We start from the raw sequence: 16,919 nt of genomic DNA, 5'->3' as shown, positions 1-16,919 counted from the left end.
GTCCAGGGTCGGATGCCTCTAGGAATCTGGTGAGTAATTTTTCGGAAGCAGCAGCACAGATACCACAGTGGAATGCTGAGCTGTCATCAACGCAGGGTTCCCAGAAGGGCGGTATTTAATTAGAAGACAGAGTAAAATACCAGATGTATTCACAGCACTGTGGAAGACAGCAGGAGTAGTTTTGCAGTGTGCTGGTTTGAACCAGTTTTTTATTGTTTTCACAAGTGCTTCCTTTATGAAACAATAACTAATCACAGGTAATACACAGAGCAAGGAAAGCTCTGTTCTTAAAGAGTTTTATTCATTTTTCTCATTTCTCACCCCCTTTGAAAAAGGGTCTTCATGCTTTGTAATAACATTTAGTACTGTAAAAGTCACTCTGTGAATGTGAATTACATATAAGTTGGAGAGTGAATTTAATACACAGGCATGGATAGAAAGTTGAAATATTATCTCTTTGGTTTCTGACATGGTGAGGAAAACAGTAGAAATACGACATCTGTCAGACAAGCAGTTTTTCTGCCTTGTTATCTAAAGATTCTAAGCTCCAACATGGTGTAACTGCACAAATTAATGCTTGCAATGTGCATAATGCTTCTGTCATGTCCTGGCTATATCAGCTCTTGAAATCCATCATTTCTGTAGTTAATATGCATGCATCCATACAAAATCTTGGCTTGTGGTACACACAGTGCCTCCACTTTTTAAGCTTACAGTAATGAAGGAAGGGTCTTAAAAGGAAAGAAAATTCATCTTGTTGCTTCATGCTAATTGTAGTATATGTGTGTTGAAAGGTGACTGATTTTGCATTATAAATGTTTTCAATATTAAAAAAACGTGCGATTCTGCTGTCAAAGTGAAACATTTATTTTGCTTTGGTAGTTTTGCTATTTTCATTCTCAGTTAATATTCAAATTTTGACTCCTGCTTACTTAAAAGACGACTTGTTTTTATTATTGATATTTTTTTAATTCACATAGGAGCCTGCTGTCCACTATGTGCTGGAATGCTGAGAATCTTATATGACAAAGACAAGCTGGATAATTTTGCAAGGGTAAACAGTTTAATCATGCCTAATATTAAATGGTATATGAAAAGTCAAGTTACTGTGCACTTTCTCCTGGAAGGTTAACATGTTATAAAAGCCATTATTTTTTAGTAGTTATTTTTGATTGTTGGAGTTTTTCTTTATACTGCTTATACTTTCCTTTATTTCTTTATCTGAGACATAACTTGAATTACAATGCAAAGCAAAACAGAATTAGAGTAGGCACAAACAAGCAGACTCTGGTTTGTAGTTTATATGACTTGTAACACTGCAGACAAGTTATATGGGAACGGCATCTATGATTCCACTGCGCACCTCTCAGATTTTGTGTTTGTAGGTGCTGTGTGCGTGTGCTGACCAATTTTGCTGAGTTCACAGTGTCTGTTAGGTCCTGACTGCATCCTGGAATGTTGTCCAGTTGTCATCTCTAATGGTACCAGGGACACAGTGGCTACTGCAGCTTCTCAGTTCATACATGTGACTGTGAAGAAGAATTTTTCATTTGTTAGAAGAAGACTTTCTAGTTAAAGAAATGTATTGGTCTTATTGAAGTAGTTGGTGATAACTGCTCTCCTCTCACCTACTAAGCACCCTAATACCTGGGTTGTAATGTCTGCCTTTTTTAGGTCAGACAGCTGGTTCATGTGAGAAAAAACTACTTCAAATACTAGAGTTCTATAAATCTAGGGATGCTCTGCCCCTTGTGTCCCAGCATGGGAGCACATAACCATTTACATTATTTTGAGGTACGTAATACATAGACACACTAACCACAAAGGTGGAGGACAACACATAGCAAAACCATGGTTAATACAAGAAGTAAATTTTTTTTTTCTTTCTTTTCTTTTCTTTTCTTTTCTTTTCTTTTCTTTTCTTTTCTTTTCTTTTTTCTTTTCTTTTTTTTCTTTTCTTTTTCTTTTCCTTTTCTTTTCTCTTTTCTTTTCTTTTCTTTTTTTTTCTTTTCTTTTTTCTTTTCTTTTCTTTTTTTTCTTTTCTTTTTTCTTTTCTTTTTTTCTTTTCTTTTCTTTTTTTCTTTTCTTTTCTTTTTTCTTTTCTTTTCTTTTCTTTTCTTTTCTTTTCTTTTCTTTTTCTTTTCTTTTCCTTTTCTTTTCTCTTTTCTTTTCTTTTCTTTTTTCTTTTTTTCTTTTCTTTTTCTTTTCTTTTCCTTTTCTTTTCTCTTTTCTTTTCTTTTCTTTTTTTCTTTTCTTTTTTTTCTTTTCTTTTCTTTTCTTTTCTTTTTTTTCTTTTCTTTTCTTTTCTTTTTCTTTTCTTTCTTTTCTTTTTTTTTTTTATATTTTTGGACAGGTCGGTTTTCAGGTTTCTTTAGAATCGACAATTTTTTAGAATGATGCTTTGAAAGCATTGAATCCCTTAGGTCTTTTGCTAGCATTTAGAGTAGAGTTTTGAACTGAGTAGTGTAATGGCTGGAACACATTTTTTGGCATGACATCATGTTACTAAAACTGAGGAGGAGAATCTTCCATAATATCACATCATCCACAGAGTTCTTTATTTTCTTCCAGGTAACAAATAAAAAGCCAATAACAGTACTTGACATACTTGAAAAAATCCGCCTGCATGTGTCAGTGCCGCAGTGTGATGTGTTTGGATACTTAAGCATAGAATCTGAAATTGTGATTCTCATCATTCCTGTGGATCAGAACCCCAAACCACTGCAGGTAGATGACGTTATTATTTTATTTACCCAGCATGGATTTGCTTCACTTTTTTACGACGGTGCTTGTTTCTCAGGCAGGTAACACTGTGGGTATTTTGATTGCTCATGCCCTGTTTATGTCCAACGCAGCTCCAACTTCCGTCTCCTTCTCTAGCAGAAATAGCCCAAAATGTCACCAGGACTTAGGAAGGAAAGTCTTGTCAGCCAGGTCAGCCAGCCTGGTCAGCCCTCACTCCATCTGCAGCAGGTGCTGTCAGATTCCTGGGGGGGGGAGGACTCTGAAATCAGAGGCCACCACTGCTCACCTCATTGGTGGCACCCATTGCTGAGCTGGACACTCCTCAACTTTCAAAGCTTTGGACCTCCAGATATTAAGCTTGTCAAGTTTAAACTTCAGCAGAGGCAGCTTCCGATGCTTTTAAAGAGACTTACTACTAAATTCCTTTCTGGGGTGCAGTGGAAAGTAAAGTGGAAAAAATAAATTTTCTAACAGAAATTCATTATTATCATCATGTCAGTGGGGGAATGGAAACCTGAGGTTTCTCAGGTTCTATTACTTCCATTCTTTTCTTCCTTTCCCACAAACAAAATCAGTTTTCACTGATTTGCAAGAAAAAGCCCAGTAAGGAGAAAACCTTGATTTTTCCATTGTTGCAGACTTCAAGGAAGTGGGTTGGTCAATCAGGAAGGAAGTCCTCAGTTTTAGAGGCACTTTTTTTAGTGATAATTCACTGTGGGCTTTTTGGTATCAACATTCAGAACACATCACCCCACGATAACTTGTATATAGCTTCCTTTTCTACTACTCAGGGCTTCCTCAAGAGTTTTCATAGTACCAAAGTCTATGATGAGACCTCCGATGTGTTTTCCAAGTACTCCGCAAAATTATGTAAACCTTATGTGCTTATGGGAATATTTTTGCACTGGCATTTTACATGGTAAGAAGCGAAATAATAACTTTTTTTCCTCTAGATTGAAGCCTGCAATAAAGAAGCAGAAAAGATCGAGTCCCTGATCAATTCAGACAGCCCAACATTAGCATCACACGTGCCACTGTCAGCTCTAATTGCATCTCAAGTACAAGTTTCATTTAGCATTTCTTCTGCTTCTGCTCAAGTGGTGCCTGCTCTGCACTCCCTGTTCATAAGCTTTCCATTCACCTTGTCATCAGCATTGATATATTATATATAACTGCTTGGGAAATATGCATGAGCATTGTGGCATTTATATTGTGAAGGACATTTGGAGTTGTTGATCACTGAAACAGAAAACAAAAAAACATGCAAGATTTTATGAACTTATATTTTTCAATGAAGAACTAGAAGTATTTGAATAATGTGAAAAGATTATTCTCTTAGTCATAACTAGTCAGATGACTGTTTCAGCACCATTAGATTGTTTCCCATGGATCTTGGAAACATAAATATGCTCTGGAAGGCTCTGACATTACGGATTTATGATTTTGAGGAGAAGTGATCGTATAGGGCTTTTTCAGCAATGAACTAAACAGTGTTTTGAGTTTACTGAAGAATGCTAATTTTATATTATTCAGATGCATATCAGTGACAACGAAAGCATGCACCTATTTTAAACATCATTTTTGGAAGAAACAGATTGCTGCTACTTAATTACCTTACCAAAAATGTAAGAGTTTATTCTCATGTAAATATGCTTTCATATTTTATTATGAAGAAAACTAACTAGCCCTGGGCCTATTTCAGTAGACGTCTTTCCTTGGACTAGGGAAGACTTGCAGGACATTGGGTTCACTGCTTGTAAAATGACAATCAAGCTCTATGCTAGTACCTGACTTCAGTGAAGAGATGTGTTCTTTTTATAGTTTTGTACATTTCAGAATCTCATATTGGATGCAAAATTATAAAGAATCTCAGTATCTATATTTAAGTGCCATTTAAAATATTGCAGTATTTGCATGTTATCTAATGAAATTTATACTTTAAATGTTTATACAAACAGTATGTTTTATTACTTATTGTATTTTATGCACCTGACTTTACTCTACATGAAGTATTTTATATCAGTATTATGATAGCCAAGTTTTGAAGTATATACAGAAAAACTTATTTTTGCCAAAACGCTGAACTTTGAAAGAAAGCACTGAAAACCTTTTGAAGATGTATGTTGTAGCATGTTTGTAACAATTATTTTCTGCTAAATCTTTTAAATGCAAAAGTATTAAAGCTTTTTATTTTAATAAACACTTGTGTCATGTGTCCTTGTGTACAATGCATGTAATTTTATGGAATTCAGCAACACTGCATATATTTTCCTTTTTCTCTCAAAATAAACACTTAAAACTAACTGCACTTACATCCATGTGTGACTCACGCAGATAATGTTCCCAAGTAGATGTCAAGGGGGTCTCAAGGGTGAAAGTGTTCTTGCCAAATACCTTGAGAAAGACTCATGCACATAATCATTTAAGTCTTGAAACAAAAAACTTGAGTATGTTGATAATCCATCTGTTTCTGAAATTTGTTATGTGGATTCTTTAGACTTGGACACAGAAATAGAACAAATGCATTTTTGAAAAGCTTTTTGAACTGAAATGGCTCAGATGATGTCCCCAGAAACTTCAAACAATTCAGATTGTTTATTTTTTCCAAGTCATTAGGAAATATCTCTTCAATGTGTAGCCTGTTAGCTTGCTTAGCATTTAGCTGAAGCAAATCTGATGGCTACTAAAAAGAAAGCAATTATAAATGTCTTAAGAAAATACATACACACACACACACACACAGACGTGTGTGTGTATGTATGTATGTGTATATATCTGTACCACACTGGAAAACTTAGTAAAGAGCTTTAAAAACATACCCTCTGTGGAATAGAATATACAGTGAATTTACTTTTATGTTTGTGAAAATTTTCTGTGATGAGAAATTTTAACAAAGAAGTTGCCTGAATTTGTACGATGAATCTGGAAGAAGCAGAATTTAAGCCCAGAGATTCTGTGATTCTGTAATTTATATGTCAGTGTCCATTGCTTGCTAGAAAAGAGTGAAGCTTTTAAGAGGTTATGTTAAATATGTACAGAACCAATGAGATTTTGCAGAATCCTAAATTCTGAAGCCAAAGTCCAGCATTCAGAGTGTACAGGGTTTATGTTCTTTTTTTCTGGATGAACAAAAGCACTTTAGGATTTTCTAGGTTTTCTCAGGACCTTGGGCTACCTCAAAGGAATGAAGAAACTACTTACTTGTGGGTTTTGAATTCACTTGAACTAGGATAAAAAATAGAAGAAACCAAGCCCAGTCTTAATTGCAACTTAGGAAATTTGAACATGAGGGGGACAAATCTGGTACAGGTTTCAGAGGAGTTTTCCATAAAAGTGCTAATGATCTGTCACCATCTGTGTGGAAGTCTGGGTTCACTTAGAAGGAATGGAGACAGCACAAGAGCACTTCAAAGCAGCACAAGCCTGTTTGTTGCTTTTATAAGAGGACCCAGATGAAACATGTACAAAACATTATTTGCTTCTCTGCTGAAAACCAGAGTTAATGGCAATAACTGGCTCCAGAGAGATGCCTCCATCCTCTTTCAGTTTGCTTAGCTTGGCTCTTCCCAGCAGGGTGGCATGGAAGCGGAGATGCCAGAGGTGCCGCTTTGTACACCCCCAGGAGAAGATCAGCCACAGGGGGCAAATACCAGAGCAAGTAAAAGCAAGAGATTTCTGGCTGAGTTCTGAGTCCAGCAGGAGCTGGCACCTCTGAATTTCAGAGGTGAGGAACAGTCACTTCTGTGAGTGGGGATTAAGTCACACCTGGAACAGCAGTTCCTGTCCCTGCTCTGCTGTTGGGGTGCTTTACCCACTGTCATCGCTTGGAGATTCGTACGTATGTCTCTCGATTCAAAGGTTAAATGTTATTTATACATCTCTACTGAGTTTATGGCATTTTTCCAGCTCTTCCTTTTACACATAACAAAGAATGTTTCAAAACTTTTCCCCACCATCTCTATTCCTAGGAAGCCCTGGGAGCATTTACATGAGCAAATACAAATACATGAATGCTCTGCAAGACTGTGGCATGTTTCATATCTGAAGTCTGGACTGTAAGGTGACCCTATAGTCAACTGAATCCCAAAAAGTAACATTGAGGGGAAAAAAGATTTCTCTGCCAGGCTTATGCAAGACCTGATTGCAACTTCCTGCAAATTCTCTGAACTGGTGCTTTTACACAGTGAGAGAGTGGCTCCAGCTGCTCCATGTGGAGCAGTAATGAAGGTGACAACTGCAGATAACTGTCACCTCCTAAGAGTGGCTGCCACCTACCACTGCTAAGGCATTCTGCCTCTCATGTACATGTTTAGGCACTGCTTGTTTTGTGCTCTCTCCCAGCCCTCTCTGCGCTGCAAACTTTTGCAGAGCTTGTCGCATAAGCCAAAGAGACTCTTAGCCCATAAACAAACAAAAACTCTCTGAGAAAAATGTTTCCAAGCCCTAGCAGGTTTGTTTGTCTCAAGTTATCACAACTACAGTCAAAAGGATATGCTTCTAGCATTAAGCAGTACATCAGCTTTTGCTAATTAATACCACGAAGCTGAAGGTTTCAGTTATATTTTAAGCTCTAATTCCATACAAATTCAATGCTACCAACATTTGCATTATGGGAGGCCAATTGTGTATATCCAATATAGAAAGCAAAGGTGCTTACTTTGAAAACTGGGGAAACAACAATTGCCCAAAACCTTTCTTAATTTTAATGGACTTTGTACATGCACTGCTTAATGGAAAAAAGTGCGAACATTTCATCTCAATATAAGAAAGACATTTTTTACAGTGATAACAACAAATCCCTGGATACGACTGGACATGGTGCTAAATGAAGCACCAAAAGGTTGGACCAGATGATCTTCTGAGGCAACAGTGAAATGTCTATGTAAAAGCTCTTGTAAAAGGATTTTTTTGCCTTTCAGTTCCTAGGACATAAAGGAGAATAAAAAGGACAGACTTCCCTGAAGATGCAATAACTCATGATGTGCAGTAACCCTGCCATTACTTGCATAAAGAAAGTCTAATGAAAAATTTAAGGTTAACAACCTATCATATATATGAGAAAAATTCTGATTATAGGTGTGCGTGTATATATATTTATGTATGTATGCGTATATATAAAACATATCTGTGAACCTATAAAAGACTTTCAAACTTGTATTAACAGACACCTGTTAATTAGATCTCAGTACTTTCTTAAACCAGAATAAATCTATTCCTCCCCCCAGAGCATTCTCTGATTTGCCTTCCTCAAAGTTGGATTCTGCTTCATTTGGCCAGGTCCAGTAAGGAGTGTAATCTGAGCCTGAGCCTAATTCTGACAGTCCTTAATAATTCCATAGGTTCTCGCTGTGAAGAGCCACCCCTGTGTTTTTGCAAATGCTTTCTGTTGTGCTTGGCAAGGTTTCTCAATTTGCTTATTTGTGCTGAGTTCTCAGCATGAGCTGCAATATATACATAGGTTTTCAATCTGTTTTATCCAGTTCTGACTCTCCTTCTAAGCCAGCATTCCTCTACATCACCAGAAGTTCTCACCAGTGCTGATGTGACAGATTTCAAATTAAGGCCTGATCTTCAGCTTGGTCTTCTGCAATTCTGCACTGTTTGCTGACAGTGGAACAAGTGGATGGGTTGCTACTACTATTTGGTGTATAAATTTACTTTTCAGCCAAGTTTTAAGCTGCAGCAGCAGGAGCAACATTCAGTAAATATATTCATTTGCACATATATGCATGCATGCACACAGATATACACATCTATATGCATATAAATATATTTATATCACAGTGCCCTGTATCAGGCTCCATATCAGCATCCTCAGGAAGAGCACATTTGGCCATTGTAGAGAATTTAGCCATTTATTTTAGTAAAGAACCCAAATATGAGGGGTTAATACTTTTAAATTTGAATTTCAAGTACAAATGGCAATCAAAGATGCATGATCACAGTGCCTTATTATGTAATTGATACATGGTGTTGTCTGGCTATAAGCATGCAAAAAGTTTAAAAAGGTAGCTCTGGACGGTTTCATTCTCAAGTGCACTCAGGTGCAGCAGTTCATTTTCCTCTGAGTTAACACCACTTTGGTCCCTCCTGCTCAGGGCAGTAAGAGCAGCTTCTGAGTACCAGTGGAATTGCTGGCATGAGTCAGGAGCAGCCATCCAACCCCCGACCACTGCATCATGTTTGGGGCCTCTGGCATAGCAAAGGAAGTTTAAATATTTGCTGCCATTAATTCCAAGCAGCAGGTGAACTGCTGCCAGCAAGGCTGTGGCTATACTGTCATTAGCACTGGCTGTGGGCACCACCAGCTTCATCCAGATCAGAAGGGACATCCAGGGACATGTCTTGGCCAGTAAACAAGACAGAACAAGCAGCCCATCTGGCTTTCATGCTGGAAAACAAATGCTGTCATACACACATTCTCTGTGCATGTGTTGAATATGGCAGGTTGTGCATTTTGCTTCTTTAACAGGCTTGAAGTGACAATGTAAACTCTGGATCAGCATCTCATGGCTGCAGTACTTTCTGAAGTGCTGCTCATACCCATAATGCGGGACTTACTGTGTCCCTGCACCACAGCTTTAAGACCTCATTTAAGGCCCAGATGAGCCAAAGGAGATGTGAGAAATGCAAATACACATTTCCAAAGTAGAAAAAATGAAATCTATCATATTTTCCTTTCTGGCTTTAGAAGGTTTCAACGAGAGAAACTGTACAGGCAGAAAGAGGGATGAAACTGTGTAACAGAATGCTTATAAAGACTAACAGAAAAGAGAGGTGGAAACTATTTCCATACCTAAGAGATGTAATAAGGATGTGCCACCACAAACAACCTCAACACAGACTTCCCAGCCCTGCTCCAGGAGACAGCAGAGCCAGGAAGTGCTGGTGAGTGACCACAACTTGGGAACAGAGGAGGCAAAGCTATGGCCTGTGGAAGGGATCTGAGTTACCCTTCTCCCACATGAGCCAGTTGTGATGGCAAAGCAGCTAACACAGTCCAGATTGTAACAACAGTGATACATGGAAAATCGAGACGCTTTTCATTATTCTGAGAAGGATTTTTTGTCAAGTTTAAGCACACTCAAAAATATGCCAAGGCTTGATTACAGTTCAGTAACAAAGCATCTGTTATGTTCATGTGGAGCAGTTTCTCTTGGCAAGTGTTTAAAAAACTCCAGAGGCAAACATGGGTGTGAGCAAGGGTGAGAGCCTCGGAAACGATCTTTGAACTTTTCACATCATTGTTGCTGCATCAAGGGCATGTGCAGTACAGAAACACAGAATGTTAACCATTACTGCGGCCCTTCTTGCTCTGATGGTGTCACCTATGATCCATCACACCTTGTGTTCATTTTCTGCTATGTAGTCAGAAGCAGCACGCTCACACTCAATGAGTAAATAAACAGCAAATACACACAATTGTAAGCAGACTGAGTTACCATCTCTGGGCCAAACTCTGTCAATGAAACAATTATTTAGTCCTTGCTCTCAATGCCAAGTTTCCCAAACTGAATAGCTCACCCGAGTTTCCTTTGTACAGCAATGCTGTACATCAGCCATTAACTGATCCGGGTGATGATAAAAGCCTTGGCAGCGTGGATGTAGCAACTGTGCCATTCTGTGATGCTCTAAGTTTTTAACAGCACAGGGAAGTTTCCTACCAGAACATAGCAGGAACATTTATTCTTAGCAAATGGATATGCAGCTGCCTCTGATCTTCGATACATTTTTACTGCCTACTGCAGTAGACTTTTAACTACTTTGTTACTGGCAGATGCTGATTTCCAAGGACACATTCATTATCTAGAAGCGTCAGGAAAGGCAGAGCCTGCTGGCAGGACAAAAGGCACTGGGCACAAATGAGAAACCTCTGACTCCATCTGGACACCACTTTTACTGCGAGATTGGTTAAAACAGCATTTGGCACAGGTTGCCCAGAGAGGCCAAAGGTATCTTCCATCCTTGAAGATACTCAACACACGATGGGACACACTCCTGGGGCTCTAGGTGGCTCTGCTTGAGCAAGGGGTTGGATTAGATGCTCTGAAGAGCTCTCTTCCCACATCAACAATGCTGTAGTACTGAATAAAGCTTTGAGTAGCTGAAAAGTGTCACTATACATACTAACCATTTTGCTGGTCTCCTCCCTTACCTTGAGTTTTTAAAATGTGGTCATTTCCAGTATTTGAATTTGAATTCCATTATGTATTTATTTTCTCTCTGCAAGTTAACCCTTGACCAACAATTCCATTGCAGCAACACATTATCACAAAATCACAGAACACCAGGTTGGAAGGGACCTTGGGCCCTCTGGTCCAACCCTACTTGGCAAAAGCAGAGTGTAAAGATGGCCCAGAACCTGGTCCAGCTCAACCTTAAGTGTCCAGTGTTGGGGAATGCATCGCTCTCTTCCCTGGGGAGATTATTTCAGTGTCTATTTGTTCTCACTGGGAAAAAAAAATTCCTCTTGCATCTACTCATAATAAATATCAAATATTTTTGAAATGTTTTACTTTGTGCTTCCAACCCACCAGCAGCCATCCCACAGCGCTGTGCTGCATCCACCAGGCATCCACTTGACACCCTTGAAAAAAAATGGCACTCACTCAGCAAGAGGGTTGAATTTGTCCAGTCCTTCCCTAGCAGGATAAAAGGGGTTACTAAACAACCAGCAGCCCTCCTGGCTTGTATGAGAGCTCTGTGCTTCACTTGGGCAATTCAACCCACAACTTAGTGACAACAGTTCTGTGTTTGAAAAGAATCAAGTGAGTTGAAAATGCATTCCATACATTATTACTTATTCCTGAAGAGTACATATGTTCTCTCATATGTTATGGCCTTTACTGTGTTGTGAAATGAAAGGTGTCACCCAAAATACACAGGTTAGTAAAAGACCCACAGATGTATCTACTTTGAATGTTTAACACTCAGGTCACTTGTCCAGAGTTTAGGACCAGTTGTATTACAGTTTCAGATCGACTTTCTGAAGTTCGCATTGAATTACAGCTTCAAAATGCTGATCTTTTAATACAGGAATTCTCTGCTCTCCAAAACAACACATCCGTTTCACAGGTTCAAAATCACTGCTGTGATGTCTGCAGAAACTCACAAGATTTTTCATAGATTGTATTCCTCTGATGATTTTTTACAAGGCAGATCTAGTATGCACTAAACATTTCAGAAATGCCTCTCTGGACAGGAAGCATATGAGGTGTTGTGCTCAGGTCTGTAATTGCTGACAGCAATGTACCAAAGTTTCTGAGAAGGAATTCAACTTTCCTGAAATTCAATACAGAAATAGCTAAGAACAGTGTGAGCAACATTTATTTTGATAGACTCAGGAGGACATCATGCTCTTGTGGTTTTAAAATAAACCTTCAACCCTTAAGACTGAAAATCTAAACGCTGTGGCCAGGGTTGTGTTCCCCACCGAAATCCCGTAGGTGGCATCACAGCACAAGGGGAATTACATTTCAGCTGCTTTTGATTTAGAAGGAATGCAGCTACATTGGGATTTTTATTTTTCAGTTGTTTTTGTTTAAAGCTAACACTTTTCTACAAGTTCTATTTTCTGTGCCACTTCATTCTCAAGATCAAATCTGCACAGGCTTAAGTCTCTCCTGCTTTATGTAAATTTATTTCCTCCTGCAGATGCCTATGAAAACATACTCAGGGCTGCCCCAAGAATGTAATTCTTCAGTTAAGAAGGATACCTGACATCAAAGTCATGTATAGATGTATTAAATTGTTGGCATGGAAATGAGTCAAATCTACAATCATAATCTTTGTCACCAGCAATCTAAAAAGTTCATTTAACCGGGTACTTCAGGGGTGAATCAAACACGGGCACATACAGACACACTCTCAAGGTTTCAGTGCTTGTGAACAAAGAACTGAGAATTTTGGAGATTTCTTTTAAAGAAAACCCTGGTTGTTCAAAGAACTCTTGTGCAGACCTGAAATTATCATGAATAACAGTAAATTCAGCATTATTGTCTTAATTCAGAAGAGGAGAGAAAAGCAATTGAGTGCATTAATATCTGAACAATGACCAGTACATGTCAGCACCATTTTTAATCTGGCATCAGGGGCCTCCATCAGGGGACGACTGGGAAAACCAGCAAGGAGTCCAGGGCACAGACAGGACCCAGTCCCAGTTCACCACACGACCATCCTGGCCCCAACAATGACTATCAGGCACAGTGCCCCTCGTTCCAGTCAGAGCAACATTGGCTCACTTCAGGTGCAACCACCTGGGCACAATGTATATAGGCTCCTGTTGAAAGGAAAAATGAGGTAAATTGAGGCAGGGGTGCCTCAGAGCTGAACCATGACTGGTGACCCCGACGCTCTGCTTCTCCCTTGCAGCTGATTTATCATACAAAGCACAGTAAGGAAACAGTACATTTTTAATTAGCAGTATGGAGGAAAGAAGGGGGAATACAAAAAAAAAAAAAGGAAAAACCCAGTAATTCTCTCTTGCAGAGTTCATCACCCTGCTCAGGACTTGCTACCAACATAGTATTTCCAAGCACAACTTATCCCTCCACCCTTGGCTGGGTCTGCTTACAGGGTTTGTGAATTCCTTTGTCTAAAGCTGCCTGTTTAAATTTTTACCCTAATTCCTTAAGAATCCACCTCCGCCCACCCACAGAGAGGGAACAGGGAACTGGCTCCGCCAGCTAAACATCTTCTAATAGTAATGTCACTGTATTTAGAAGGTTTTACAGCTGCAGATTTCCCAAAGAGAAATCTGTGTTTCTCAGCATGACACAGATACTCCAGCAAAACCACAAGTAGATCTAAAAATGCTCAACCACAGAGTAGTACAAAGCAAAAGCTTTATGCAAGCAACAGAAACCTGCCAGACAATGAATTTCTATTCCACCTACTCCAAAACCAGACAGAGAAAATACACAAATTAGAGATTTTTGGGTATTTCAATATTTTTGCCAAGATTTTGGGGTATTTGTGACAGTTAACCTCATTGCCCCAGAAGAACATGTGGCTTAGGGCAACAGACACAGTAGGAAGCATCTGCTCTGAGAAAATGTCTTTTTTTTTTCTATTAATATATCATTTTGCTAAGCTCTGTTTCCCCAAGAGCCTTGCACTATTAAGAGGTCTTTACTGCTGCTGCTGTTGTTCAAATTCCCTCCTTCGCTCCAAAATGAAAGCATTCAGAACAGTATGTGCAATTTTTCAAATATTTGCATTACATTATTTTTTAAATATTTTGTTTTATAAATATTTTACATTTTATTTCTTAGTTGAATAATTTTTATTAGAAAGCCTCCAGTCCAAGCTTTCTAATTCACCTGTTAAAGAACAAAAACAGCACCTGAAGAATCCAGTGGGCAGAAGTGTCACTTGTGAGATGAACCTTTGCTCTGTCCGAGACTCCACGGGCCTGGCAGCCCCAGCCCCTTCAGTGCAGCAGCACCAGCTTGCTCTCATACTCAGAGGGGCTCTGGAGAGGCTCCCCCATCCCCACTCCCACAGCACCCCAGCATCCAGGGACCCCAGATCCTCTTCACACTCCTCACTTCTGCAGGGACCTGGTCAAGGCCACGTTTGGCAAAACCCAGGTCTTTACAAAGAAAACACAGAGAGTGTGAGGCATGGCCGCTGCCCTCACAGAGAGATGTTTTGGGAATTCACCTACAGAAGCAATCCCTTGTGCAGGGTTTAACAGGGAGCTGCCACTCCACGCTCTGACCCAGCAGGAGTCCCACCCTTGTTAGCTGGGCTTTCAGTCTGCTCCCAGGATAGACATTTTTGCAAGACTTGGCAGGTTCCTACAAAGACTGCCCAGCACTGGGCTGTGCTGGTGGGTAGCAGCCCCTTGGTACCAGGAGCAGCCACCTCATGCACTTCCCCTCAGCTGAAGTTCAACCCAAAATGTCTTCCTGCCCCAATCACACTCGATCCTTCTCAATCTCAGGACCCTGACCCCAGCACTGGCTCTGCGCAATCCCACACTGAACGTACAGGTGGTCACACATCACCCTCCATTTGTGCCAAGGCTACCCCTGGCCTTGAGCCACAGTGGGCTGGGTGGATCTGTACTGGCTGACCTTTATTCATGTGTGTTTATAAATCATGATGCTGTTGTATGAAGTCCCAGCACTCAAGTTCTTCACACACAATACTGGTTCTTCTCTACATCAATGCTGCCCAGAAGCTTTTCCTCCATTAACAAGTTTGGTTAATAGACTTGCACTTTTCACCGCATTAATAACATTAACAAGATCAGTCCAGACAGCTCCCTTAAAACAAACACTTACTAAAAAATGCAAAGGATCACGACAATGATCAGAGGGATGCAGCACCTCTTCTACAAGGAAAGGCTGAAAGGATTGCTCAGCCTGGAGAAAGCTTATAAGGGTGTCCCAATTGTGGCCTTCCCAATACCTGAAGGGAGTGGAAAGATGCAGAAGGACCTTTTAAAAGGGCATGTAGTGACAGGACAAGGGGGAATGGATTCAAACTGAAAGAGATTAGGCACCAGGAGGAAGTTCTTTACTGTGAGCATGGTGAGACACTGGAACAGGTCACCCAGAGAAGTTGTGGATGCCCCATCCCTGGAAACATTCAAGGCCAAGCCAGATGCGGCTCTGAGCAACCTGGTCTAGTGGAAGGTGTCCCTGTCTATAGCAGGGAATTGGAACTACATGGTGTCAAGGTCCCTTCCAGCCAAAAACATCCTACACTTCTATGAGAACGAGCACAAGAAGACAGAGATTGAGCTGTACCATTCATGCTCTGCAGTCTCTGCTAACAAAACAGTGCTGCAGGATCACTGTTGACCAGCCCACCTCACACCTTCAGCTCTGCTGATGATCCTGTGTAGCCACCACAGCATCAGTCAGACAGAATGTGAGCACGCAGATGTCCACATGTACAGCAGACTGGCAGTGCCTTCAAAAGTAACTACCTGGCTTGGGTTAAGTAATGCCCTTACAACCCTAGTTACTTAACCACATCAGGAGAGGAGACCAAGAGCTCTGAAAAACTCGTAATCTAGCCCTTGCTCTCTAGCATAGGGTATGATGTCAGTCCTGTGGCAGATGGATGGCACTGTGTCTACATGATATGCAAATGACTTATTCAATTAAGTTGCTAGGGGCACTTGTCCTTCATGACCTGGATATAATTTCAAAACACATTAAAAGAGTACCCAAAGTATTTCACAGAGGCTCCAACAGCATCCTTTCTGCATCACCTTTTCTGAAAGGTGACGCTGCTGGCATATACCTTGTGTGACAGCACAGCTAACAAGCCCAGTCCACAGGAGACAATCTTCCACATCTCAGCAGAGATTGGAAACTGCCAGGGGAATTTCTCATCCCTTTGACTGTTTTCCTGCAAAGAACAACTAAAAATCTATGGTGCTCTTGTGTAATCCTCCTTCTGCTACATTTATTAACCCTACTTGACAGTGATTTGAGTTGGTGTCTTGGCATTTTCCCATCCATTTGTAAGTGTGCATACCTCTTCAGCTGTTCATGCAGCAGCAGGCAGCACAAGAACCACAGAGCAGGTGTGCTCCTCAGCAAGGCTCTGTCTCACACCCGTGCAGCAAATGGACAGCAATGCTGCTTTACAGACTGCTCACTTCATTCAAAATTTAGTGGGTTTTTTTATTTCTAAACAGACTGTAAGCCAAATTGACAGACTCTGATAACACAATTAATCAGATCTTTCTCCAGAAATGTCCCTGCCTGATGGTTTTCAATGACACACACAACGTCAGCTGTCCCATACTTGGCTTACTTGGTGCAGCTCAACACACACACCCTCTGCCAGTCTCAGCCTTCAAGGTTGGCAGGAACTGCTCTTACTCCCACTTAATGGACAAGGCAGACAAATAACAATACTTGCAAAGATACTTGAGACTTCTATTTCCCCTCATTCTATTACAAGCTGCTCTGGAACATACTACTAGGTAAAACCTTGATGAACAGTAGTTGATGTGGAATTAAGAGGATGGGAATGCAGGCCATGTGTTCCTGATTATCTGCGCACCAACACACTCCTTAAACACACCAGGCAGCATCATAAGCACACACACCCACCACAGATGCCCCCTCACACTCAGTATGTTAAAATGGGCAAGTGCAGAGCAAAATGAACAATGTCACACATGTTTTGGGATCTGGTACTCAAGA

The 16,919-nt window shown here is 40.3% G+C and overlaps 1 protein-coding gene across 2 annotated transcripts in view; it reads left to right on the top strand.

Annotated features, from left to right (window-relative positions):
• RECK (reversion inducing cysteine rich protein with kazal motifs) overlaps window positions 1-4,945 on the top strand; it is a 47,323-nt gene extending 42,378 nt beyond the window's left edge. For both annotated transcript variants that reach the window (XM_032102158.1, XM_032102167.1), the window contains 3 exons: window positions 981-1,054; window positions 2,572-2,727; window positions 3,699-4,945. In XM_032102158.1, coding sequence (XP_031958049.1) covers window positions 981-1,054; window positions 2,572-2,727; window positions 3,699-3,917 — 449 coding nt within the window. In that variant the 3' untranslated portion in view covers window positions 3,918-4,945. The remainder of the gene's footprint in view (window positions 1-980; window positions 1,055-2,571; window positions 2,728-3,698) is intronic.
• The last annotated feature ends 11,974 nt before the right edge of the window (window positions 4,946-16,919 follow it).

The sequence above is a fragment of the Corvus moneduloides genome, chromosome 1, assembly GCF_009650955.1.
Source record: "Corvus moneduloides isolate bCorMon1 chromosome 1, bCorMon1.pri, whole genome shotgun sequence".
Taxonomy (NCBI): domain Eukaryota; kingdom Metazoa; phylum Chordata; class Aves; order Passeriformes; family Corvidae; genus Corvus; species Corvus moneduloides.
The sequence above is the reverse complement of the archived record's forward strand: the minus strand, read 5'-3'. Positions and strand labels throughout refer to the sequence as shown.